Raw genomic sequence first — 27231 nt, forward strand, 5'->3', positions numbered from 1 at the left:
ACCTCAACAGTGACTATTAACAACCGAATGAGAAGGCATTAACAACCTAAGCAGTATCAGTTAACAACTTACTTTATAGAATATATAACATCCGCATAAGAGTAAATTATAACCAAATAGTATAATACAACAACTTTAATACTAAAATGGGAAGCTTTTTGATATCATTAAGAATTTTAACTAAACCCAATAGGATTATAGCAACATTTTAATGCAAAGATCCATTTACAGCCTCAATGGTGAGTATTAATAACCCAAAGAGAGCTGTTGACAATCTAGGCAGTATCTATTAACAATTGACTTTATATGATAATATAACCTCTAACAACTATATAAGATTAACTTTAACACTATTTAGTTATAGTTTAGTTAGTTATAGTTAGAAGTTATATTATCCGATAAAGTTAGTTGTTAACAGACACTGTTAAGGTTGTTAACAATTCTCCTTAGGTTATTAATACTTACTGTTGAGGTTGTAAATGGATTTTCGCATTAAAATGTTGCTATAATCCTATTGGGTTTGGTTAAAATTCTTAATGATATCAAAAAGCTTCCCATTTTAGTGTTAAAGTTGTTGTATTATACTATTTGGTTATAATTTACTCTTACGCGGAGGTTATATAATCCTATAAAGTAAGTTGTTAATGGATACTGCTTAGGTTGTTAATGCCTTCTCATTCGGTTGTTAATAGTCGCTATTGAGATTGTAAATAGATCTTCGCATTAAAATATTACTATAATCCTATTGGATTTAGTTAAAATTTTTAATGATATCAAAAAGCTTCCCATTTTAGTGTTAAAGTTGTTGTATTATACTATTTGGTTATAATTTACTCTTATGCAGAGGTTATATAATTCTATAAAGTAAGTTGTTAACGGCTACTGCTTAGGTTGTTAATGCCCTCTCATTCGGTTGTTAATAATCGCTGTTGAGATTGTAAATGGATATTCGCATTAAAATATTACTATAATCCTATTGGATCTAGTTAAAATTCTTAATGATATCAAAAAGCTTCCCATTTTAGTGTTAAAGTTGTTATATTATATTATTTGGTTATAATTTACTCTTATGTAGATGTTATATAATTCTATAAAGTAAGTTGTTAACGGATACTGCTAGGGTTGTTAACGCCCTCTCATTAGGTTGTTAATAGTCGCTGCTGATGTTGTAAATCGTAATGACAGAGCAAATGTGAATCTGGAATATGAGGGGCAGTAATGTCATTTTACAAAACGAAAATATTACTCTGAGGTCCCTTGGGACCTGTTAGTGATTTTGACATTTCGTGGGATTTCAGAGTAATAAATTGCCTTCTGCGAGACCTGTTAGTGATTTTCTCTTAGTTTAAATCTCAAGAAGTTGATTCTTATAGTGACTCACTCGATATTAAAATAATATACAGGGGATGAGAAAGCAATGCAGTTTCTTATCATGATATAGATACAGTCATACGGATGGCTGGAAAAAATGAAAAATTTTACTCTTAATAGAAGGAACTAGTATTATAATATGTCTAAAAACTGCCTTCTACTACCTCCGGTCCTTAATATAAGATTTTATTTGACTTTTATTTTGATCCTAAATATAAGACCCCAATCTACTTTGTCTCTCATATTTATACTTTTTTTTCAAAGTAGCCCTTCTAACAATGATAGTTCTAGTCAATACACTTAATTAGTAAAGATATTTTAGGAAAGACAACACCTATTTAGGACAAATAACTAATTCAACTTATTTCTTTAATCTTCTCAAATTAGTCAAGTGGTTCTTATAATTAGGACCGGAGGTAGTATTATTCTGTCACGTGTCACTTGGATACAGCGAACTTTCTATTTAATGGCCTTAGTTGGCGTATCTCTCTACGTGACTTTTTTCAGTGCTTATTTTGGAAAATCTTCATATTTAAAAGCAAATTCAAGACAACTTCATATAATGTAAAATCGTTTAAATAATATAATTCAAAGTTTCAAATATCCCTAGATGATCCCTCTGGTTCAAGATATAAGCTAAACTTTGTTAGATGAATTTGGTTTTTTTAATAAAATAACATTCACTCTTCTTTAAACATTTAATGAGTTTTTTTCAATTTTATCCCCATATATATTTTTTTCTTTTTGATTCATTTATTATATCTTTTATTTATTCTCTTCATTGATAAGGGCATATCTGGAAAGAAAAATACATGACCTACATATTTATTGTTTTAAACTGATTTTAACTAGTTTTTTTATAAACATAAATGGATAAAGTTTAGTTTATATTTTGAACCGGATGGAGTATCTCTACGTGCCTTTGAAGCACAGCAATAATAATAATAATACTATCTCCGGTTCTTAATATAAGATCTTGTTTGATTTTTATTTTAGTCTTAAATATAAGACCCTAATCCACTTTGTCCCTCATATAGTCATATTTATACTTTTTTTTTCTAAAGTAGTCATTCTAACAATTATAGTTCTAACCAATACACTTGATTAACGAGGATATTTTAAAAAAGACAACATCTATTTAAGACAAATAACTAACTCAATTTAATTTTTTCATCTTATCAAATTAGTCAACTAATTCTTATAATTTGAACCAGAGGTAGTAATAATGATAATAATGGTGGGCGGTGGTAGCGTGATTTAGGGCAAAAGCTCCCATTTAACGCTGTCCCCTCCTATTCTACACCGAGTTCTAACCATCGTCCTACAAATGCATGCTTAGCTCGTGCCGAACTGATTTATTAATGAACCAAAAACACGTCCCTCAATTTTGGATTAGAATTTATTGATTTAGGGCCAGTTATTACTTACTCCTATATAAAAATGATTTTGAAACGCGAAAAATTAGTTTTAGGGTTGGGAGGGGGGTTTGCAAATAACAAGACTTAAAATAATATATATTTATATTACTTGTAATTTCCCGAGTTCAGCACTATGCCTGAGACACTAACTTGATGAGATTTCCAAAGATGAGCACTGGATGCCCAGAGACACACTGGACTGGAAATACACATGACTTTTGTAAAATATAGTTCATAAATTTTGCAGAATGTACATTCTAAGGTCAATCTGCTATTATATATCGCAAATAGTTTTGTAATAAAATATGTTCAAGCCAAAAATCCGGGAGAATCCCGGGCCAATATGTCTAAATAATACTGCTTTTTTTGTCATTACCGTAAGAGTTAGTCTGACATTCAATCAATCAATAATCAACTATCAATCAACTATATTCTTAAAAACTTGTAATACATGATTCGTTTGAAAATGAGTCGGATATGATATTATTAGATATGAATATATTCAATTAATGAGATTTAAATAATCTATTGATTGAAATTTGAATATATTAAATTAAATAGTATACATTATAAATAAATGATATTTCAATTGGAGGCTCAAATGAAAAAAATTATTAATTAATTTTGAATTTGAATAATATCTTGACTGAGATTTGAATATATTGTATTAAATATAGAGTATCATAGTTAAAGAGCGTGTGAATTGGAGGCTTAAATAGAGAAATAAATAAATAATTTTAAATTTTCATCTATTCCTCATAAATTCAGCATCTCTCATTCAAGTTCTATTTGAATAAATAAAAAATTATACTCCTATAAAAAGTAAATCTTGAGCTACAGTAGATCATGCAATTTATTAGAATTTTAAATCTAATCAAATATGCTAATATGTGCATCGCACGGGATAAAAATTTCTAGTTTGGTCCTAAATTTAATATTCCAATCCACTTTATATCTCATATTTATCTTTTTTTAGAGGTAGTTTTTCAGTAGTGGCACATATTAAAGATTTCATCAAATAGTAGTTCTAACTAATACCTATGATTAGTAAAAGTATTTTAAGAAAGACAACATCTATTTATTATAAATAATTAACTTAACTAATTTTTTTAATATACTCAAATTAATTATTCTTGTATTAAAAACGGGTCACATTGACGTAATATCAGGACTTTGACGTCCCAGCTTTTACTTTCAGATTTCGATTATTTCTCAATCATCCAAATGCAATACACTTAGGACCCGTTTGGTTCAACCCCATTATATCATGAGGTGAGATGCGGTGCAATGTAATGGGAATACAATGCAATATGAATTACAAGAACAGCATTCGGCATGCTCTTTAAAGAGAGGTACAGTAAGTTAATTTAATAATTATTTAAAATTAATATATAACGGAAAGACTATTGTATCCTTATTATGCTCATTCACATCATCCTCCTCCTCTTTAAACCACGGCGCTTACGTTTCTCTTCTAGGTCTTGTTCCACCATCAAAGCTATTTTGTAATACCGATGTGGCACGCCACGATTGAAGGTTTCGTTATTCTAATGATTATTAAATAAATGAGTAAATTTTGAAGAAAACTATTGGATTGAATCGATTTAAATATGATTAGTTCCTGGAATATAATACCTATCCCACAGGACTTGAGAAAAAATATATTTGCAGAAAGTTTACATTTTTGTATGACATTGTTTTTTTAATCCAAATTTACAGACTGCTGATCATATTCACCTATAGGAATTCAATCATAATTTTGCTTGATTTATGGAGCAGGGTTTAGATTCTTGATTTAGAAGGTAGGTTCCATTAAACACTGCTGAATTCACAAAATACACTCTCTTGGTAGAGATGCTTTGATGGGAATGATATCCAATCCAGAAGTGCAGAGACTCATCCAATCTAGAGTGCAAGGAACAATCATCGATGAGGAGGACATCTCATCAGGCGAAGTTACAACTTGTAGTGAGGGATTCCGTCCCGTGGATAAATGAGATTTGTTTTTGAAGGGCAAATATTGTCTTTTCATATAAGTTATTGAGGACAGAATAGACATTTCATAAAAAATTGCAAGCCTGCAATGAGCATTCATAGGGTCTTCTTTGTGAATAGATATTACTAAAAAATGTGCAATCTTTTTTACTATTATTAAATCTAACCAAACAAGTCATTTATGGTAACGTAACAAGGATTATCATTATACACCTGCAATGCAATGCAATGTGGTTGAACCAGACGGGTTAGTCTTTGAATTCTCATTTGGTGCTTGGTTCCTCAACTTCTCATCATGTCGTATGCCATGTCTCAGTTACTCTCATCCTCCGAAGGTTGCCGTTTTCCCTGCAGCTCTTCCCCGGTGCTCCGCCGTCAGCCGACGTCAATGCCTGCGAAAAGCAATTATAATCGGGTCAGGAGCACAAGTCAGCGATTAGCGGTGTCAGTGGGCAATGTTCCGGCGATGCGGTCGACCGAGAAACGGAGGTTGGAGAAGGAAGAGAATGAACGGAAAGAGAAAGGGAAGACACGTAAGAGTGGCTGGAAGGATTACATCGAACAGTCAAAGGAGCTGATTAAATCGGACGGTGGACCGCCACGGTGGTTTTCGCCGTTGCACGGTGGTTCGCGGCTCAACAATTCTCCTCTCTTGCTCTACTTGCCAGGTCAGTCGTTTCCAATTCAATATTTTTTCAATGGCAGTCAGAACAAGAAGAAGAAAAACTCATAAGAAACAACAGATTCTCAAATGAAGTATCCAGTCTCGATTTGCATGGCAAGATGATATGCCGTGAGGCGACAATTGAACCCTGAATCAAAGATAACATCACTGTTATTAAGTTCCATTAACTCGCCGTCATATACCGTCGGCGATCTTCGAATGCAGAAGCATGCTCAGTTTCTTCCACTTGGATCCATTTGCTATTTACTTTTGATTACAAAACCCATTTACAACTAATTTTATTATTTATAATTATAATTTGGGGAAATTTAGTTTGGGAAAAAGACAAAAAAAAAAAGGAACTCAGAAATTGTGAAATCCTAATTCAGGCACCTAATAGGATAATATTTCAAAATTTCAGAGGAGGAAGTGGTACATCATCTAGTATTTTGTAAATGTAGTTAAATAATTAAAATGTCTTTGTTTTAGACTTGTCATTACTAGTAAATTTTTTGTTATTTACTATTCAACACTTGTTATTGTCAATTCACAACTTGTTAATAAATTTTTTTAAAATAAATACATTTTAGTTATTTAATTATATTTGTAAAATACCAGATCAAGCATCACTTCCTCCCTTAGAATTTTGAAGTACTAGGTACTTGAATTGAAATTTCACAATTTTCATATTTTTTTTGTCATTTTCCCATTTAGTTTTTGTTTTGTACAATAACAAATAAATCTCGTCAAACGTTGTAGTGCCGTTTAAAAAGTTTTTTCCCTTTTTTGGGCCACAGAGTTCTCCCTTCTTTAATTTGTACTTTTCATATATTTTTGTTTAATTTTTTATTAGTAACTTTGCTAATATTTTTGTTTAATTATTCGCTCATTAGTAACTAGGGCTGAGCAATGGGCGGGCTGGGCTAACCCAAGGGTTAGCCCATAGCCCGCCCATTTATGAATAAACGGGTATGGGCTAGCCCATAACCCGGTAGTAGCCCGTTTGAGCCCGTATTAAATGGGTTGTGGGGCAGCCCGTTTGGGCTGACCGGGTTATGGGTAACCCATTTATTTTTTTACTTTTTTTTTACAATTTTTTCAGCATAGTGTAATCTTATGAAGCTATTAATAAATTTTTCATACCAAATAACAAATCAAATATAAAATAACATCACATAATACTAATTATATTCAATCACATAACTTCACTTGAGTTGCTCATTTCTTCTATATTCCAAATCAATCACAATGACAATGAGAAATAACCAAGACAACTACAATCATGTTTATGTAGAAAACAAAGATAAAGCTAGTATTTCAAACATATTACTGTTTAGTTAACAACTTCAATTGTACGTCTAATACTGAAAGTATATTCAGGCATTGCCAACTTAAGACGGCAAATAAGACCAAGATTTGTATGCCATATTGGTTAGCCGGAGAGCCTATCTATGAAATGGAAATGCAAAGAGAAATCTCAATAAGTTGCTTTTAGTCGGCCCATTCATTCATTCCTAAGTTAATCTCTGTCCTACCAGTTGCCATGCTATGAAATGGAAATGCAAAGAGAAATCTCAATATGTTGCTTTTAGGCTAATAGACATATGTTTTAAACAGAAGCATCTATAATTCTTTAGTGAGATAGTGACCACTGACCAGCAAGCTACCGAAAGTCCAAAATGAAAGAACAAGAGAAGTCAAAAACAAAGTTTAAGTGTTTAACCGAAGCTACCGAGAAGCTGCCGTGAAGGAGAAGTCGAAGCCGAAGTCAGAGTGTCAGTGAGCTACCAGGCACCAGCAACAGTGACCTTTGCTTCAATCTTCAACAGATCGAAGGACGCCACCAGCTATAGCGACCTTTGTCTCAAAGACTCAAACTCTGAAACAGAGCTGGGCAAAGCGGCAAATCCGAAGACAGCAAGACGCAGTACAAACAGAGCTGGGCAAAGCGGCAAATCCGAAATCTCAAAGCCAAAATCACAGCCTCACTCTCTCGCAGACGAATTGATTAAAGTCCATAAATCGCTGGAGCTCGAAGCAAGCTGGGCAATTGGCTCGAAGTTGAATGGCAGAGACGCAGTCACACAGAGTCGCAAACACAGTGACAGAGTGACAGAGCAAGGGCGGTGGAGCCGTGGAGGCGTGGAGCGGCAGTCGGCAGAGCAAGTGAGTGACACTGAGAGAGTCGTTCAGTCGAAAGATTGAGAAATGCCGTCGCCGTCTCGCCGAAATGGAAACTGGAATGAACTATGAAGAAAGTCAAGAAGAAACGGATAATGAAAGTCGAAAGATTGAAAGGCTCAAGTGCTCAACGCAGCTGACCTAATTGACTAATTGCAATGAATAAAAATATTTTTTTTAAAAAATAAAACTTAAATGGGCGGGTATGGGCAGCCCGAAGCTCTGCCCATAGCCCGTCCCGTTTAATGGGCTGCCCGCCCATTTAAATCAGCCCGTTTATTATCTTCTATTTGGGCTAATTGGGCGGGCTTTAATGGGCAAAAAATTATTGGGTTATGGGCGGGCTAGCGGGTTATGGGCTATTTGCTCACCCCTATTAGTAACTTTGCTAATAATATATTCGCTATCATCTATTACTTCCATAAGCACATATAGCAGTTTTTTGTTTGTAATAATAAAATGTATTAAGCTTATAATAACAAAACAAAAGATATTTTTCCTCTGGTCCTAAATATAAGACTCACTTTGTAGTGTATAATATACACTACAAAGTGGGTCTTATATTTAGGACCGGAGGGGTACTGTTTTACTCTGAATTGAGTTGTATCAAGGAGTTTAAATTTTAGACCTTTTTTATACCTTAATTTTAGTTCTTTACTCTTATTTTATATCACCCCATTCTTTTACGGTTGCCATACAAAATGTATTGAATTTTATAATACTCATGGAATTATGGATTTATTTAAAAAAATAATGCGTTGGATTTGTTTTTGTTTAAGGCCACAATTGGGTTTGTTTAAACTATATAATATTATAGCTGGCAAAAAAAAAAAAAACTATATAATATTGTAAAATATCTGTCCTTCAGAGATTTAATCTCTCAACTAATGGAGATTGGGTTTAGTTCTCACAAGATATAGTAAATCAAAGTTTGAATTGTGTTGGACGCTTAACAATTTATCTTTAATTTTCGTATCACGCCTTTGTCAAGAATTTTGCTTTATTTCAGGCATAATTGTAAAATTTCAATATGCAACCACTTTTTATAGATTTAATTGCCATAATTTTTTTAAGCACGTAATATCTCTGATCTTTAATATAAGATCTTGTTTGACTTTTATGTTGATCCTAAATATAATACCTCAATTTATTTTATATCTTATATTTATATATTTTTTTAAGGTAGTCCTTCTAGTAATGATAACTTTAACCAATACATTTGATTAGCAATAATATTTTAAAAAAGACAATACGTATTTATTAAAAATAACTAATTTAATTTATTTTTTTAATCTATTTAAATTAGTTAACTAGTTCTTATATATATCCTAAGAGTTAGTATAAACGTTTTCGAACTTTATTTTTCAACAACGGAGTTCTTCGCAAAACCAATAAGCCATAATGTCTATACTTTAGATTCATCAGCTAAGCTCTCCGGTTGTTTTGTCATCCGTATCGCCCACAACGCAGGACGCGACCAGAGTTTATCTCCTCTATTTTGCTCGACGTTAAAAGAATGAATAGTTTCTACTCTACATGTTTTATGGCGTCAACGAGCATAACTATATTACTCGTGAAATATGACCCCTCCAAGAAACTCCTTATAACTAAACTATATCCTAAATTTTACAGGGATTGATGGCGTGGGACTTGGGCTTATTTTACATCATCAAAAACTGGGAAAGTACGTATCCACTTATCGATTCACAAGATGTAATTTGCAGCCCGCGAGTTTCTACTGGCTTGATGTTGTTCTGAATTGATTGGCTGAAATATAAGAAATTCTCTTTTTTGGCTTGAATGAAGGATTTTCGATATGTGGTGCCTGCATATTCCAGTTAAGGATCGAACGCCATTTACAGGTATCCTCTTTTTCTCTTTCACATTACATCATTTAGCTTTGCATGCTAACTAATAACAGTTATATTTTGCTGTGAAGCTCATAGTATGTTGTCTTTCATCAGCATAATATGTTGCTCTAAATATTGCAGAACTCGTGAAGATGGTTGAGAGAACTATTAGGTCCGAGAATCAAAGCTATCCAAACAGACCCATATATATTATCGGAGATTCTTTAGGAGCGTGCCTTGCATTGGCTGTTGCAGCACACAACCCTGATATTGATCTTGTGCTAATTTTGGCTAACCCAGGTAACTTTTAAGCATCGTCGATGGCATTTATGGTTTCGCCGATTATGGCTTGTTTAAATAGGACATCTCGGCATCACATTCACAAGCATGATCATACTAATAAAGTGAGGCCTGAAGTAATTGTGGGCTCTTGAGTATTCATGACGTATAATCCATTACTAGTATGCTGTTGTATGGGTACACCAATCAATAAATTTTGGCAATTACCAACTAATTATGGAAAGCCGCCTATGATTAAGTGGTTCTGGATTATATTCATAAGTGGCTAGTCAGATTATTCATAAGTGCTGGAATTAAAGGTATCGGATTTAGCAGATCAGAGATTTTTTTCAGTTGATTTCTGGGCAACTTAACATGTGCACAAAGAACTTTACTATTGCTCATCATCATCATCACACATTGGTGCAGCTACTTCATACAATAGGTCACAATTGCAACGTATAACACCATTATTGGAAGCTATGCCTCGCCAATTCTCTCCCGGCGTGCCTTATTTTCTTAGTTTGATGGCAGGTTTGTTGTCCCATTTCTACAAGTTTTGATATTTCATTTTTTTATTTTAAGCTCAAGATCTATATTACATGCGAGTTGCCCCACTTTTCCCCTCTAAAAGCTCTTGTATATTTTGATTTTCTTTCCCATCAAGGACATAAGGACCTCATGGTTGATGAGTTCCTCAATATATATCACCAAGCACTGTACTGATTTTTAGGACAGACACTTTAATCGTAGATCAAGAACCACATAAGGTGTCTTTTTTACTGCAGATGATCCTTCGAGGATGGTGTTGGATTATATGGTGAAGGGACTTCCCCTGCAAAATACAGCTAGAGAGTTATTGGGGGATCTTAGTATTTTGTCATCTTCCCTCCCTGTAAGATATATACAATTCTTGTATTTATTCTTAAAACAATCACATCCCTGTTAGTCACTGTTGCGTATACTTGCGTGAGATGTTTTTTACGTGTATTTTGTACTAGTTTAATGACATTAGTTTAAGCACACGCTGGAGTCTAAATTTAAAATTTGATGATATATTTTTTCCCTCCTTGTACAAGTAATTTCTATTAGTAAATATACTGGATTGGTGGAGGACATGTTCGGAGTTAGTTGCCTTTGCTGTGTACATGCCAGATTTGAATTTTCCATTCAGTTACTTATAGTATTAACAATTACTCGTTTATTGAACTCTTAGGTTTTTGCTGAGATATTGCCAAGAGAAACACTTCTGTGGAAATTACAGATGCTTAAGTCCTCTTCCACGTATGCTAATTCGCGCCTTCATTCCATCAAAGCTCAGATTTTGATGCTTAGCAGGTCCATTCTCCCTACCATCGTCCATCTTTATACAAGTCAGAGTATGGAATCATGTCATTCTCTCTCTCTATACATACACACACAAACTTAGTTAACATATGGTTTCCTGCAACAAAATTTGACCAAATTGCTCAAAGGAAACATGTTGCAATGGGGGAATATTCTGTCAACTGCAAGAATCATATTTTGACAATTTTCTGAGGCCTATTCCAGTTACTCTCCAACGTTGCAGCTTAGAAATACGATTTTAAACGGTAGAATTTGAAATCTATATATGCGGGGAAACTGGAATTTGTAATCAGAGCAGACTGTGATGAAACTGGCCGTAACCCTCCGATCTCTTTGTATCATACTCTCTATAACAGTGTCTGATATTTACTTTTACTGGTAAATTAATCCCATCTGTGTCGTGCATGCATATTATAATTGACTAGTTATCCTTTTAAACTTTACTTTTCTCTCTGACATGTTAGGCTGAGTTTTGGTATTTGTCATTTTAGTGGAAAGGATCAGTTACTGCCTAGTAAGCAAGAAGGTGAAAAGCTATACCGTTTACTACCAAAATGTGAGCTTCGTAAGTTTGATGACAGCGGTCATTTCCTTTTCTTGGTATGGTTCTCTCCTCCTGAGCTTTGTTATGACCTTTTGATGGGAAAGATAGAATAATCTAAGTTGGAACTCTTAGAAGGAATGCTAATATGGTTTTCTTCGTTCACTGGTAACAGGACGACAGCGTTGACTTATTGACGATCATCAAAAGCACTTGTTTCTACCGTCGTGGCAAGTATCGTGATTATGTTTCAGATTTTATACCACCGTCACCTGATGAACTTCAAAAAATAATGGAAACATTCAGGTAAATAATGTGTTAATTGGAAACATTTGCAAATTGCTTGGGCGTCTTGCCAAATGAAGTTGAAAGAAGACCAGTGGTGGTAAGGGTATTATTTGTTGAATAAGTTGACTGATAAACCACATCTGTATAAATATTTAATATATTTCCTCATGTCCTTATTTTAAGCACCTAATCACAATATATATTATTACATGATTAGTTTACATTAGTTATTTCCTATAAACTATATTAATTACCCTTAGTAAGAGCTATTAGTGAGAATAGTTTGGTTCATTGTCATTAGTTAGGAAGTTTTATTAAGTTACATTTATCTTGTTTCCAGATTGTTCAACAGCCTAACAAGTTCTGTAATGTTGTCAACTTTGGAGGATGGAACGATTGTTAGAGGCCTTGATGGAATCCCTTGGGAAGGGCCTGTCCTGCTAGTTGGATATCACATGCTATTAACATTGGATGTAATCCCTCTGGTGACCAAGATTGCTTCTGAGAAAAAAATCTTAGTACGAGGAGTGGCACATCCATCGTTTTTTGAGAAACCAAAAAACGGAAAATTGCCTGAATTATCTTTATACGACTCGTACAGGCTTATGGGTGCTGTTCCTGTGGCTGCGAGTAATTTCTATAAGCTTTTCTCTTCCAAGGCTCATGTCCTGCTTTTTCCAGGAGGGATGCGCGAGGCTCTACATCGGAAGGTAATTGCCAATGGGATGTGACTTGTATTGCTATCACAAGCTTGTGGTTCACAAATTCAAGGGGAGCTGGTGAAACTTGCAGAAAAAGTTTATCCATTTTCACATCCTTTGTCTTAGTGGGAAATTCTTTTAATGGATTAATTGTATAGGCATTTGATATATGTCAGTATAATGAGTAATCTCCAGCTCTTAAATAATTTCCAGGGTGAGGAATACAAATTATTCTGGCCTGAACAAGCAGAGTTTGTTAGGATGGCGGCCAGATTTGGAGCCAAGATTGTGCCTTTTGGCACTGTTGGAGAGGATGACTTTGGTCAGGTATATATATATGTTTCAAAAAAGCGATCCTTATAGCTCTTCTTCAATGTTAATGAAAAAGAATTTACTAGTGCAGGAGTCCTTAACTACTTGTGTGACTCATCAATATGGTTTTAAACTTTTAATGAGGTGTAAAAGCATCATCACGTACATTTAAGTCTGTATTTATGTCACGATGGGACTACCTGAAGATATAAAGATTATTTTTCAATCTTCGTGTGGCCTATCTAACTTAACTATGATCCATTGCTTTAATTTTTTGGATTCATTAGCTGTAGCGTGAACAGGTATATATCACTTTGCTTCCAGGTTGTTATTGATTATGATGACTTGATCAAGATTCCTTACTTTGGGGCTGAAATAGAAAGTTTAGCAAAGGAGGCTGTGATGTTGAGGTATGTCCTAATAATTAAGTTGCGCCAGTCGTTTTTCTAAACCAAAGAACCAAACTTCAATAATTACCTCTCTGTCATTTTTCCTTCTTCAGTTGCTTACAAAAGCTACTGTATCTTTTCTAGAGGCGATGCTGAAGGTGAAGTGGCAAATCAACCAATTCATCTTCCAGGAATACTGCCCAAATTTCCAGGCCGATTCTACTTTTACTTTGGAAAACCAATTGAAACCCGAGGTACAAACAATCCTAATAGTCAAGTTCGATTATTTTAACTCAATATCCAGAATTGTATATTGAATTGAAAGTTAATATGTATTGTTCGAAAGGGAGGGAGAAGGAACTGAGAGACAGAGACAAGGCACATAAGGTGTACGTGGAAGTGAAGTCTGAGGTTGAGAAATGCATCGCTTATCTGAAGGAGAAAAGGGAGAGCGATCCTTACAGATGTTTGATACCTCGGCTTCTATACCAAGCCACGCATGGATTCACACACGATATTCCAACTTTTGAAATTTGATTGTTCCGTGTAACTTAATTAGTTCATATGAGTGGACCCCAACTTACCATCCCAAATGGGTTAGACGCAGTTAATAATAATATAATGATGGGATAGCTACGTGTTACCAAAAATATATGATGATATCTATATATAAACTATCTTTTGTTCATCATTTATACGACTTTATTTTGGAGGAGCTCTTGTTATGATATTCTCTTTTCCTCTGATAGTTTAATGATAGGAGACTCCAACCTTTTTCATAGTCTTTTGAGTTCTCTTTTTTTGGCTGATTTGGTGGTGGCCGCTTCATTTGAAAATGTTTTTTCACATGTATGTTCTTTAAGCCGCTTTGCTGTACGATCACTTTTTTCTTGACATTTATTTTATTATGTTAAATGATATTGAGGATATCTTGCATAAATTAAAGAAGACATCTTATCATCTTTCTTTAAAAGGTGCTCTCAGTAAAGTTAAAAACAAGTATTTTTATCCTCAAAACCCTGGGGGGGGGGGGGATTTGTCTCGGGGTATTGGAAATGCTTTGCTTTAGGCGGCAAGGGCAACGCAGCGCAACACAAGTCTGGCCCAGTGGCCCAACCCATCCATCGACTGAAAGTACACGGACAAATCCGGGAGAATCCAGCACCAATGTCAAAAATATTAATATCTTGTATTTTTATTATAAATTTTAAATAACTAACTTGTGAACAATGAGTAATTAGTTAAAATTAGTAAAAAGTAATATGATTATTATAATTTTTGGTCTCTTAAATTTGTTCTCATTAGTTTTGATTCATCAAATTTCAAATTATAGTTTTTGGTTCCTTAAAAGATAAAATGATTTAGGTTTTTATTGAATTATAGGGACTAATATTTTAAATGAAATAATACTTAAGGGATCAAAACCTACGTTTTAAAATTTGAGAGATTAAAACTAAAATGAAAATAAATTTAAAGAACTAAAAGTTGTGTTAATTCTAAAATAATAAATAAGTTAGAAATATATTTTTGTTTTTAAATATGTTATTATAATAAATAAAAAGATAAAAAAAATAGGCCAAAAATATGACAAGTGGGAGTATGTCAAATGAATAGAATAAATAATTAAGTAACAAACTTTGCTAAAAAAAATAATAATTAAGTAACAAACGTTACATTGAAACTTTGATGCTACAAGCTTATAAATAGTACTACTGAGTATTTCATACCAATGCCCAATACACATAATATTTGATACTTGATGCCTCTCGCTCTTTACTTTCAGATTTCGACTTTTCAATTATTGAATTGAATTGTAATAAAGTCTCTGAATCTGTTTGTTGACTTTGTTCCTGATTGGCAATTGGCATCCTCAATTTCTCATCATGCCGTCTGCCATCTCACAGTTTATCTCTCCCACCGAAGCTTGTCTTTTCCTCAGCGGCTCTTCCCCGGCGTTCCGCCGTCATCCGTCGTCAGCGCCGGCCATAAGTAAATCTAATCGGGTCGGAGGCGTCACTAAGAGATTGGCGGTGTCGGTGGACGAGGTGCCGGCGACGAGGTCTATCGAGAAACGGGGGTTGGAGAAGGAAGGGATTGAATGGAGAGGGGAAGAAGAAGGAGAAGGGGAGGAGGAAGGAGAAGGGGAGAGACCTATGAGTGGCTGGAAAGCTTATTTCGAAGAGTCAAAGGAGTTAATAAAATCCGAAGGGGGACCGCCTCGCTGGTTTTCACCGTTGTACGGCGGTTCGCGGCTCAACAATTCTCCTCTCCTCCTCTTCTTGCCTGGTTAGTTCTTTTATTTATTTATGTATATACCAATATTCTTATACTTTTTTTTTTGGTAACATATTCTTATACTTTTATATGCACATTCACGCACGCACGAGAGCATCAGGCCCAAGGAAGTTTCAAGCTTTTTACTGCTAGATTTAAAAGGTGTTTGGTTGAAAAATCGTTAAGAGTTTTGTTATTTTTTTAAAGTGATTTTGGGTATACCAATCATTTCCTTATACTGTATAATTTTTCTTAGTGTGAAGCTAATATGATTGAAGGATGCTAGCTATTTGATATATGTGAATTACTTTGGATTTATTTATCCATAATAAATTTTCTCTGAGCTTTTTTTTCCCGTCCTTTCTAAATTTTTAATAAAAAAATTAATTTCGAAAAATAATTTGTTATCAGTCCAATTATCAGGTCATGTTCGGTTTTTTTTTTTCAATACTTATGTTCAGGTTGCAATTGCTGCTGAAAATGATTCAAAAAAGAGAGAGAGAGAGAGAGTACATTTTTCATAGATATAAATATCTAAAATTTTTTGGTTTATTTTAAAAATATTCTTAAAATATTTTGAATAAATTCATGATTTCAACAAATGTATTTTTTTTTGTTACTTATATTCGTATATAATAGTAAGTGCGATTTTTTTTCAATGTGAAGATGTGAATTTTTTTTATCTCAAATTAAAAAATTATTTATATTAAAATTAAAAAATTCTGGTAAATAAAAAGGAAGACAACTTTTTTTATTTTGGGTGGGGAAAGGAAAACAATTTTTAAATTGTCAATCTACACTCATTGTGAAGATTGAGTAATATTCAACTTTATTTAGAGCAGTACTTTTTGGTATGAGATTAATAGATTATGCTGGTCTCACTTTACATTTATTTATATATAAGATTTATTTTAATAAAAAAATTGCTTAAATTAAGATAAAGAGATATTGTTACTATTCATCACCAGTGAAAAAAGTGTCAGTACTGCTATTCTTACTTTGGATTTTCTCGATCTGTTTCCAACTTTCCTGATATTTTTGAAGTTCACAATAATTGAATAAATGTGAAGTATATATTGCTGCTTCCTGGCTAGTCATGTAATAATAAATAGTTATTATACGGTACTTATTGCTGTTGAGAAAAATACATTTTGTAAGTTGAAGCATACTAAGGATTATGCAAGTTCTTATGATATTAGGAGATATCCTACTTTTAGGAGATTAATGCCCTTCTTCCCATAAGCTTCATGTAAACGATGCAAGAGTTTCTGTGCTACTTAGAGACTCTGTTTTTCCTACTTGTTGATTACATTTTCCTCTAATTTTGGCTTTACGTCTCATCGTCGGAACTTCAGCATCCATCTAGCTTCTGTCAAGAATTTTGTTTATTTTAGGATCTTTAAGTAATTGTGAAGTAAATTTATGTTGTAATTTTATTTTTCAATACTTTAATTTCCAGCGTTGCATCCATCTACCTGTGTTTTGAATGCATTAGTTAAACTCTCCAGCTGTTATGTCATCTCTGACAATGTGTCGCATGCAGCTCGCATGCGGGACAAAAGCAAAGTTTTTCTTCTCAATATCTCTCCGGTTAAAGAATGGATGGTTTCTATTATTCATGTCTATGGCGTCAAGCAACAGGCTTACTGATGAAATATGACCCTCCAAAAAAATCTTCGTAGAAATAAATTATATTCTTAATTTTACAGGGATTGATGGCGTGGGACTTGGACTTATTTTAAACCATCAGAAGCTGGGAAAGTACGTATTCACTTATTGTAAATGCTTGGCTTACTATGTCTTTTAACTGTTAGTTATTCTGGGAATGCACCTTTTGATTCGTAAGATGAAATTTGAAGCCTACAGTTTCTGCTAACTTGATGTTACTCTGATTTGATTAGCTGAAATATAATCACTTCTCTTTTTCCGCTTGAATGAAGGGTTTTTGATATGTGGTGCTTGCATATTCCGGTCATGGATCGAACGCCATTTACAGGTCTCCTCTTTTTCTCTTCCTCATTACATCATTTAGTTTTGTACATTAGCCATTGGTTTACCATGTCGTGGAGCTCCAGTTAAATATAACCGCCTTAATAGAATCGATACAAAATGGGGAAGCGCATGTTCAATTCGTTGAAAATGGGATCACACGTTTCTCTCCTAACATGCTCTGGTAATGCAAACAAGAGGAAAATTGAATGCTAATAGCATGTTGTCTTTCAACATAATATGTTGCTCTACATATTTACTCGTTGCAGAACTCGTGAAGATGGTTGAGAGAACTGTTAGATCCGAGAATCAAAGCTGTCCAAACAGACCGATATATCTTGTTGGAGATTCTTTAGGGGCATGCCTTGCACTGGCTGTTGCAGCCCGCAACCCTGATATTGATCTCGTACTAATTTTGGCTAACCCAGGTAACTTTTTACTTTTAAGCATTGTCGATAACATTTGGTTTCGTTGTTTATGGTTAGTTGGATTAGGATATCTCGGCACTACAAGCATGAACATGATTGAATGGGAGGGTCGAACTTATAGGCTCTTGAGAAGTCATGCAGCATAAATTATTCCTGGTTTGCTGTTCTTGTGCATCATCAATCGGTATATTTTGACAATCACCGTACTGATAAAAAGCCACCTCTGGGTAATTGTGGCCTCGGATTATTGATTCAGGAGCAGCTAGTCTAGTTATTCATCGGTAATGGTGTCAGATTTAGTAGGGGTTCTTTCGGTTGATTTCTGTACAACAATGAAGTTGGTTTAGCTGTAATATGAATCTGAGTTCACTTTGACTCATTGTTGCAGCTACTTCATACTGTAGATCACAGTTGCAACAGTTAACCCCGTTATTGGAAGCTATGCCTGGCCAACTCTCTCCTGGTGTGCCTTATTTTCTTAGTTTAATGGCAGGTTTGTTTTCCTAGTTCTAAGTTGCTATTTCATTTTTGACTATGTGCTCAAGACCTATATTACATGCGCTTTGACGCAGTTTTCCATTCTAGAAGCTCGTATGTATTTTTAAATTCTTTCCCATCAATGTCGTAAGGATCCTACGGCCTAGTTCCTCAATATCATCAAGTACAGTGATTATCTTTAGGGCAAAAGCTAGTACCATGGATCAAGAAACAATATGGTCTCTTTTGCTTTTTCCAAATTAAAATGGTGTCTCTTCCAATTGGTGCCTTCAAAAATTTTCTACTTACTTTAGGTGATCCTCTGAGGATGGTGTTGGAAAATATGGTGAAAGGACTTTCCCTGCAAAATACAGCTAGAGAGCTTTCGGAGGATCTTAGTATATTGTCTTCCTCCCTCCCTGTAAGATATAACTCTTGTTTTTATCCTCAAAATAATGGCATCCTTGCCGTTACAACAGTGTGAGAGTTTATTTATTTATGTATATGGTTATGCAATGGATTTTATGATAGTTCAATGGCATTGCTTAAAGCACATGCCAGAAGAAGTCTAGAATTTTAAAGGATATTCATTTCCTTCTTGCAAAAATAACTTTCACAAGCAACTATGCTGGATTGTTTAAGAAGATGTTCGGAGTTGCTGCCTTTACTTCCGTTTGTCCGGGCAGATTTTTGTTCTTCATTCAGTATCTTTCAGTATTGAAAATTAGCTGTCGATTGAGTTTTCAGGTTCTTGCTGATATATTGCCAAGAGAAACACTTCTGTGGAAACTACAGATGCTTAGGTCTGCTTCTGCTTATGCTAGTTCGCGTCTTCATTCCATCAAGACTCAGATTTTGATACTTAGCAGGTCCATCCTCCCTACGTTGAACTCTGAAATCTACATTGAGAAACTGGAATCCGTAATCAGAACAGACTATGATGAAATTGGTCGTACCTCCCCCTGTATTCTGGTCATTATTGCGATGTCCAACTTTTACTGATAAATTAATCCCATCTTTGTCATAAATGCATTTTATAATTGTCTTTTTAAACTCTGCAATTCTATCTATAGGATGCTGGGCTGAGTTTTGATATTTGTATTGTCAGTGGAAAGGATCAGTTACTACCTAGTCAGCAAGAAGGTGAGAGGCTATATCGTTTACTGCCAAAATGTGACCTTCGTAAGTTTGATGACAGGGGTCACTTCCTTTTCCTGGTACGGTTCCCTCCATGGGAGCTTTGTTTTATGTACCTTTTGATTGGAAAGATATGGAATAAGTTGGAACTCTTTGGAGGGATCCTCATATGACTGCCTTTGTTCATGGCTTACAGGAAGGCGGTTTTGACTTATTAACGATCATCAAGAGCACTTCTTTCTACCGCCGCGGCAAGTATCATGACTATGCTTTAGATTTTATACCACCATCACCTGATGAACTTAAAAACGTATTGGAAACAAACAGGTAAATACTGTGTTCTTGGAAACACATTCTTGGATGTAAACATTTGTAAACACTTTGGGCATCTGACGAAAGAAGTTGAAAGAAAACCACTGGTAATGGTAAGGGTTTTTTGGGACAAGGTTATAAGATAAGCTATATATATGTGCATAAAGTGTAGAAGTCTAGATAACTGACATTACATTTTACCAAACTGGTCATCTCCATCAAGTTATTTCTCTTCAGATGGATTGAATTGCATATAAGGAAAATAGTTCAAAAACGGCCAGGTGCTGATTTTCGTTCATATTTTTTCCAGATTGTTCAACAACCTCACAAGTGCCGTAATGCTCTCGACTTTGGAGGATGGAACGATTGTAAGAGGCCTTGATGGAATCCCTTCGGAAGGGCCCGTCCTGCTAGTTGGGTATCACATGCTTCTGGGATGGGATTTAGTTCCTCTGGCTACCAAGATTGCTTCAGAGAAAAAAATTTTAGTACGAGGAATAGCACATCCAATGATGTTCGAGAGATCAAAAACCGGAAAATTGCCTGAATTATCTTCATATGACTCGTACAGGCTTATGGGTGCTGTTCCTGTGGCTGCGAGTAATTTCTATAAGCTTTTCTCTTCCAAGGCTCATGTCCTGCTTTATCCAGGAGGGATGCGTGAGGCTCTACATCGGAAGGTAATTGCCAATGGGATGTTGCTATCATAAGCTTGAAACGGCTCGTGGCTCAAAAATTCAAGAGGAGCTGGTGAAACTTGCAGAAAAAGTTTATCCATTTTCACGTCCCTTGTCTGAGTGGGAAATTCTTATAATGGATTAATTGTAAAGGCATTTGATATATGTCAGTATAATGTGTAATCTCCATCTCTTGAATAATTTCCAGGGTGAGGAATACAAATTATTCTGGCCTGAACAAGCAGAGTTTGTTAGGATGGCAGCCAGATTTGGAGCCAAGATTGTACCTTTTGGCAGTGTTGGAGAAGATGACTTGGGCCAGGTAAGTTTCAGAAAAATTGATACATAGGTCTTTTGTACAATACAATTTACAACCACAGGAGTCCTCGACTACTTGTAGCGTCTCATGGATAAGCTTTAATGGGGTGTAAAGTATTGCGGCATTTAATGACACTTTATACATTCATATTCACATGGGGGTTTGAAGACAGAGAATAGTTGCATTAGCTCGTGATCTATTGCTATCTTGGATTTGTTGGCTATAGCGTAATAGATATGACGTTGTCTTCAGGTTGTTATTGATTATGATGACTTGATCAAGGTTCCTTACTTTAGGACCGAAATAGAAAGCTTAACAAAGGAGGCTGCCATGTTGAGGTATCTGATAGTTGCCATTAGTTTTTGTAAACCAAAGAATCATCCATTTTGTGCACTATTTCAATAGATCCAGTAGTTCTGTTTCTAGTCTTGACCGTTGGATTGAATTAGTCAAATAAGAAAATCTACTTTAATTGGTATCTTTTCCAGAGGTGATGCTCAGGGTGAAGTGGCCAATCAACAAGTTCATCTTCCAGGAATTCTACCCAAATATCCTGGCCGGTTCTACTATTATTTTGGAAAACCAATTGAAACTAAAGGTACTGCCAACTTAAAGTTAAATTATTTTTGCAGATTGTTAATTATGGGTGATTGAATTGAAAGTTGATAAACTGTTTGAAAGGGAGGGAGCGGGAGCTGAGAGATAGAGGCAAATCTCATGAATTGTATATGGCAGTGAAATCTGAGGTTGAGAGATGCATTGCCTATCTAAAGGAGAAAAGAGAAAGTGATCCCTACAGATATTTGTTACCTCGGCTTCTATACCAAGCCACGCATGGATTTACATCTGATGTTCCAACCTTTGAAATTTGATTGCTCCCTGTATTAAGCACAGATGAGTGGGCCATAAGTTACCTTCATCTGCTGTAGAAGTTAGATGGTATCAAGAGAGATTATAGTTGGAAGAATATTTAGTTATGGGTCTCTTCTTCTCTTCGGTTCTTGTTGATGGCGAATGGAAGCAAATGCAAGTTCTGGGACTAGAGCCTAGAGGGAAGAATTCATTAATTATAGTTTTATTGCAACTATGTCGATTCACTCGATAAATGTCAGTTTTGGAACACTTGAGGGAAATGTCTTGTTAAATACTGAGGCACGCCTCACGCACAAACAGCTTTAGTCACCTAATAATACATAATATTGTAAACCAACCCCTACTTTGTTTCTCTATCATATTTTTGCGGTTTTCCTTCTTTTTTTGGGTCAAATTTGGTGGCCACACTTTGTCGAACTATTCTTACATTTCTTATTTGGTATTTTTCCATCAGAAAAAATATCTCTGTCTCCAGCTTACAAGAGCATGGTAATCTCGTGGGGCTCATTAGATGCAAATGCTATGCCTTGTGAACTGATGAGAACTGGCATAAGAAGTAGGAATATATGTATGATTTCTGGTCGAGTTTGTCCCAGCCTCGACCATTCTTCCTATTCCAAATTGTTCACATGGACAGTTTACGGAGAATTTAAATATACAGGCTTGAACCAGAACAGTCGCCTTCCATAAAATTTCTATATTTCTTTTTTAATTCATGTTTAATAAAAATTCCCTCTTTCTTTCTGCTTTTCTCAAAGGAAACAACACTAAAAGAATAAAAGCAATAAATATATAAAAAAACTATAACTTCACAAAAACATCCTTATTTATGAGGGAAGTGTAAAAAAGAAAATTTATCATTTAAATAATTTATCTTGATATAATAAATGTAATGATATCAATATGAATAATTACATGAGATAAAATGAGAAATTAATAAATAAAAAATAAAAACAACTTCTAAATATTCCTAATGAATAGAAACAAATCGTGCCCTAAAACTATTTCTTTTGGGGGGAAAAAAGACAGGGGGAGTGTGTAACATTAAATAAAAATAAATATGGAAGGAACTCAAGAAAGGCTGCAGGGTAGGAGTAACTGGAGATCCTCGGAATATGTGAGTTCACGTGTCAAGCTTTGGACTGAGAATCGAAATTCTTTTTTTGCCAGCGAGAATCTAAAATTCAGCAACGACACGCCTCTTATCATTTTACCACTACCATTACGGGAAAAAAAAAAATACTAGCATCAAATTTTCTTTATCATTGTTAAATTTTCTAATGGCGCATACTTATATGTTCTATCTTTTAAAGTGTGAATCTAGTTTTAGATGATGATGTTAAAAAACAGAATACATGTCAAAGTATACTTGGAAAATCTGATGTAATGATTATAAGAAACGTTTGATCCTTTTAAAAAAATATATAATTTTTTATATGTTTGTTATCTTTATCTAATTTTAATCAATTATTGATCACGACCTACTCTTGAAGGCCTTAAAAAACGAGGAAGAACTAATGGCACGGAACAATATAAGTGTGCGGGTTAAAGTACGGCAATCAATGACGATCTGACGTCTCATTGAAATTGATGGAGTTACTGCTGCCTTAGCTGAATGCCTGAATGTCACTGACACTACTTTGGTTAATGTTGTAAGTTTTATACCCAACACCGACACAAAAAGTAAACGCCATTTCCCTTTGCTCTCAAAATACTCCACCTGTTTCTTTTTATTAAAAAATATAAGGAGTATTTTTTTAATCTTAAATAAAGTAATTTGAATTAATTATATTATAAACTTTAAATATAGAGTAATTGACAAGCAGTACTTCATTTAGTGGGGAAGAAGACATTTTTCTTTCTCCATGGATGTCCATTATCTCCCGTACCAGCAGTATATATTAAAAACCGGCATGCTCAAGGAAACACTTGTTTAAAATAGCCAATTAAGAACAAGCCCTCCGATATTATGGATTAAGGGAATTAATAATTCACCCATACATCATAATAATTAAGGAGTGTCGCTCAAAATCCTGACATCACCTATCTATGCTTCCTGGGTTGTTAGGACCAGTGACGACATAGCTAGCCAGTCATGGAATGGGAATTTATCAAAACAATGCGAGTCTCAAACTTGCATGCATGGTGTCTGAAAGTACAAGACCAGACCAGTCATAAGAATGAAGGCAAATTCAGCGTGCGTCGTTAGTCCTGGCAATGTGTGTGCCATAAATATGCCTACGCTTATAACTTAAGCCATATGCTATACTATCAATACTGTTTCATATATATATATATATATATATATAACTGAGTACCATATATAAAAGGAGTGATCGAGTTGTTTCAAAACAAGGGTTTTTGTCCCTTCAATTCTAGTTGAACCCCCTGGATTTCATTTCATCAGTACTTCTTCTCTGAGCCAAAATTGAGAGTCCACAGATCAATTAAGATGATGATGATGATGTGCTTTCAGCAAAAAGGGGTGGGAAAGAGATGGAAAAGAGCGACCTTTTTCAAAAACAAGAGAAAGAGAAGTAAACGGAGGGAGGAAATTAATGGATCCAAACGTTGCACCCAGCAACAAGGACGACACTGCATTTATGATCCATTCTCGTAACTGAGTCTTGCCTCTGACTGACTCTGCCCCACCAAATACCTATAAAGAAAAAAACATATGCCTTCAAATCAATCACGTTAGATGATGGACGTCCAACATGGGTGATGATTCATCAAAGTTTATGACTTCCTTTACACAACCTTCTCTAATTCCAGTTTATTCACATCATTTCATCATTATAAATCATGTGGCCATGCCAAGCTTTTCCTTTCCCTTTGTCTCCCAAGGAGCCGTGGAAATTTACTTGATCATAATATGCGTCTTTTCACGACATTCTTAGTTTTAAAAATGCTTATGGGAAAACAAGAGAGAAAATTAACTCATTTCCCAGAGAAAATGGGAATGACATATATGCATATATGTACTACTATATACATGTAGAGGCGAAGTTGCAGGAGAAGTGATGATTAAATGAAAACATTCCAGTTAGGATTCACGAAGACCCAAATTTCATAGTTTTGGTAATGATGAGTAGGAAAATTAGCCTTGAATTCCTTGAACATATTCATATATAGGGATTTGTACCCATTAATAGGTATTAGGGTAAAATAACTGTTTTATTTTACCCTAATAATAGGGCGATTGGCCTAACGCACGATGTCAACATCACAGTCAACGACCAATGGCGGTTTAACCTCTACTTTTACTTAATCAGAATAAAAAGGGAGCGATTGAGTTCTTAAATTAGCTAGGCATTTGAACGATGAACTAAAGATGATTCACCGATATAATGGTTTTTATTAGGCTATCAGAAGCAGATCTGGAGCTCATGAGAAAGAGGAGAAATAGAGCACTCAAGCTAAACACCAGTAACAAGTACGGAACCAACGGGCAAGCATCTAATTAGAGCTGAAGAAGCAGGAAAACCGTTGTAATTAGCAATACATAGAGAATAATACATACATACATATATATGGTGAGTGATGAAACTACAGGGAAAACATCACAAGTAGAGCTACATAGGGATAGCTAGCCAGAAATTAACTTTATAGGGAAATTTAATGGACCAAGCTTTATGGTCTGCAATTAACAGGAAAAAAAAAAAAAACCCTTTCATCCACAATGGGAGTATACCACATATCCCAGAAAGCCATGAAGAGGGAGAAAAAAAGGAAGGGATGGGGACAAGTAATTCGTAGCCAAAAAGAACTTTGTTGCTGCTGCTGCTACTATGACTCTAGTTAGTACTACGTACAATGAAAATAGCAAAGAAAAGGCAGCAACAGAGAAAACGTGGAGGAGTCACAGGTGGAGAGTAAGGTCAAGCTTTACGTGGTCGAGCTCAACAGCAGCGGAATCGGGTACGCTAGGGTTAGGGCAGAGAAATTCAGGGACGGAACCGCCATGAGAGACTAAGGGAAGAGGATTTGGACAGACGTGGTGGTGAGCTTGCATGGCTTGCTCATTCATCCGCTTGTGGTCCATATTCCAACGACACCGGTCGTCGACGAAGAAATGATTGGGAGGCTGAGGTCTGGTAATCAAGATGGGGAGAGAGTGCTGATGATGACGAGTGTTGGTGGTTCTGCGCAGGGCGGCACGTTCCTTCTTGTGGGCATTCTGGTGGCCGCCGAGAGCTTGGGAGGAGAAGAACCTCCGGTGACAGTAGTGGCAGTGGAAAAGACGGTGAGGGGGAGAGTTAGGAGGAGAAGCAGAGGGAGGAGTCATGAAATCGTACAATGGAGGCTCTGAGGATGACATGGCTGAAGGTGGGAGTGGGAGGAGTAGCGTCGTTGTGAAGTTTCGTCCCTACCTGCAAGTAAAGGCTCGAGAGTGAATAAATAAAGCAAAGATGACTGATGAATTGACGGCCATGCCCTTGTATTATAATCAAGCATTTATATATATACTATCCCGTTCTTAATATAAGACCTTGTGACTAATTTGAGAAAATTAAAAATTTTTAAAAATTGCCTAATTATAACAAATGTTATATGATCTTTCTATAATACTTATATGTGCATCATATATTAGTCTATAAGTCAGGCAAACTAGTTTAGAAAAAAATAATAAATATAAATATTTTAAAGTAATTTTTTAATTTTATTAATTTCTCCAAATTACTCAACCGAGTTTTATATGTAATACTACTACCAGTTCTTAATATAAGATCTAATTAACTAATTTGAGTAAATTGAGAAAATTAGTTATGTTAGTTATTTTGTACTACCTCCAGTTCTTAATATAAGAACTAGTTGACTAATATTGAGTAGATTAAAAAAACTAGTTGAGTTAGTTATTTATAACGAATAGGTGTTGTATTTTCTAAAATATCTTTGTTAATTAAGTGTATTGGCTATAACTATTATTATTAGAAAAACCATATTGAGAAAAAATAAATAAATATGAGAGACAAAATAGGTTAGAGACTTATATTTAGAACCAAAATAAATCAAACGAACTATTATACTAAGGATTAGAGGTGGTAATAAATAGGTGTTGTCTTTTATAAAATACCTTCACTGATCATGTGAATCAACTATAATTACTATTTGATGAAACTGTTAATTAATATGTATAACTATTATAAGGATTACCCAAAAAAATCAAGATTTAAGCTAACTCTTATATTAAGAATCTTAACATTGGCAAAAAAAAAAAAAAGAATCTTAACAACTAGAAATAGTGTGTGTGTATAAATGGAACGGTGCGCGTGCAACCTGAGGATTATATATGCACGAGCTATTATAACTTGATAAGCCCTGGCCAATTGCTTCCATGGGATGGTGGGCATTTGAATGAGATGAACAAAGATGCAAGAAAAACAATGAATATGCATGTTACCTGCT

General features: G+C 34.8%; 3 protein-coding genes across 4 annotated transcripts; 2 read left to right on the forward strand and 1 right to left on the reverse strand.

Annotated features, from left to right (window-relative positions):
• The first annotated feature begins 5079 nt into the window (after positions 1 to 5079).
• LOC114728626 (acyltransferase-like protein At3g26840, chloroplastic) lies at positions 5080 to 13986 on the forward strand. Its single transcript, XM_028915547.1, has 14 exons — positions 5080 to 5452; positions 9262 to 9313; positions 9436 to 9491; positions 9621 to 9779; positions 10188 to 10292; positions 10547 to 10653; positions 10975 to 11096; positions 11597 to 11705; positions 11822 to 11952; positions 12275 to 12644; positions 12849 to 12962; positions 13272 to 13357; positions 13481 to 13590; positions 13683 to 13986. The coding sequence occupies exons 1-14, from the start codon at positions 5080 to 5082 to the stop codon at positions 13871 to 13873; spliced, it is 2085 nt and encodes a 694-aa protein (XP_028771380.1). The 3' UTR covers positions 13874 to 13986.
• Positions 13987 to 15053: 1067 nt separating this feature from the next.
• On the forward strand, positions 15054 to 22216 carry LOC114728623 (acyltransferase-like protein At3g26840, chloroplastic). 2 transcript variants are annotated; one of them, XM_028915543.1, is made up of 14 exons: positions 15062 to 15622; positions 17320 to 17371; positions 17551 to 17606; positions 17869 to 18027; positions 18416 to 18520; positions 18819 to 18925; positions 19252 to 19373; positions 19613 to 19721; positions 19838 to 19968; positions 20264 to 20633; positions 20839 to 20952; positions 21202 to 21287; positions 21438 to 21547; positions 21631 to 22216. In XM_028915543.1, the coding sequence occupies exons 1-14, from the start codon at positions 15220 to 15222 to the stop codon at positions 21819 to 21821; spliced, it is 2115 nt and encodes a 704-aa protein (XP_028771376.1). In that variant the 5' UTR covers positions 15062 to 15219; the 3' UTR covers positions 21822 to 22216. The 2 variants fall into 2 exon arrangements, with proteins under 2 accessions (XP_028771377.1, XP_028771376.1); XM_028915544.1 differs by lacking the exons at positions 21202 to 21287; positions 21631 to 22216 and having other exon boundaries at positions 15054 to 15622; positions 21438 to 21515.
• Positions 22217 to 25684: 3468 nt separating this feature from the next.
• LOC114728627 (zinc finger protein 6-like) lies at positions 25685 to 26143 on the reverse strand. Its single transcript, XM_028915548.1, has one exon. The coding sequence runs from the start codon at positions 26141 to 26143 to the stop codon at positions 25685 to 25687; it is 459 nt and encodes a 152-aa protein (XP_028771381.1).
• Between the last annotated feature and the right edge of the window lie 1088 nt (positions 26144 to 27231).

This window comes from Neltuma alba, unplaced genomic scaffold (genome assembly GCF_004799145.2).
Source record: "Neltuma alba isolate B1F8T4 unplaced genomic scaffold, ASM479914v2 tig00012563_pilon, whole genome shotgun sequence".
Lineage (NCBI taxonomy): Eukaryota > Viridiplantae > Streptophyta > Magnoliopsida > Fabales > Fabaceae > Neltuma > Neltuma alba.

Coding starts and splice junctions, on each gene's coding strand:
- LOC114728626 (XM_028915547.1), top strand. CDS start 5,080: ATGTCGTATGCCATGTCTCAGTTACTCTCATCCTCCGAAGGTTGCCGT. Junction 9,492..9,620: donor GGATCGAACGCCATTTACAG/GTATCCTCTTTT, acceptor TAAATATTGCAG/AACTCGTGAAGATGGTTGAG. Junction 11,706..11,821: donor GCGGTCATTTCCTTTTCTTG/GTATGGTTCTCT, acceptor CACTGGTAACAG/GACGACAGCGTTGACTTATT.
- LOC114728623 (XM_028915543.1), top strand. CDS start 15,220: ATGCCGTCTGCCATCTCACAGTTTATCTCTCCCACCGAAGCTTGTCTT. Junction 15,623..17,319: donor TCTCCTCCTCTTCTTGCCTG/GTTAGTTCTTTT, acceptor TTAATTTTACAG/GGATTGATGGCGTGGGACTT. Junction 18,521..18,818: donor TTTTCTTAGTTTAATGGCAG/GTTTGTTTTCCT, acceptor TACTTACTTTAG/GTGATCCTCTGAGGATGGTG.
- LOC114728627 (XM_028915548.1), bottom strand. CDS start 26,143: ATGTCATCCTCAGAGCCTCCATTGTACGATTTCATGACTCCTCCCTCT.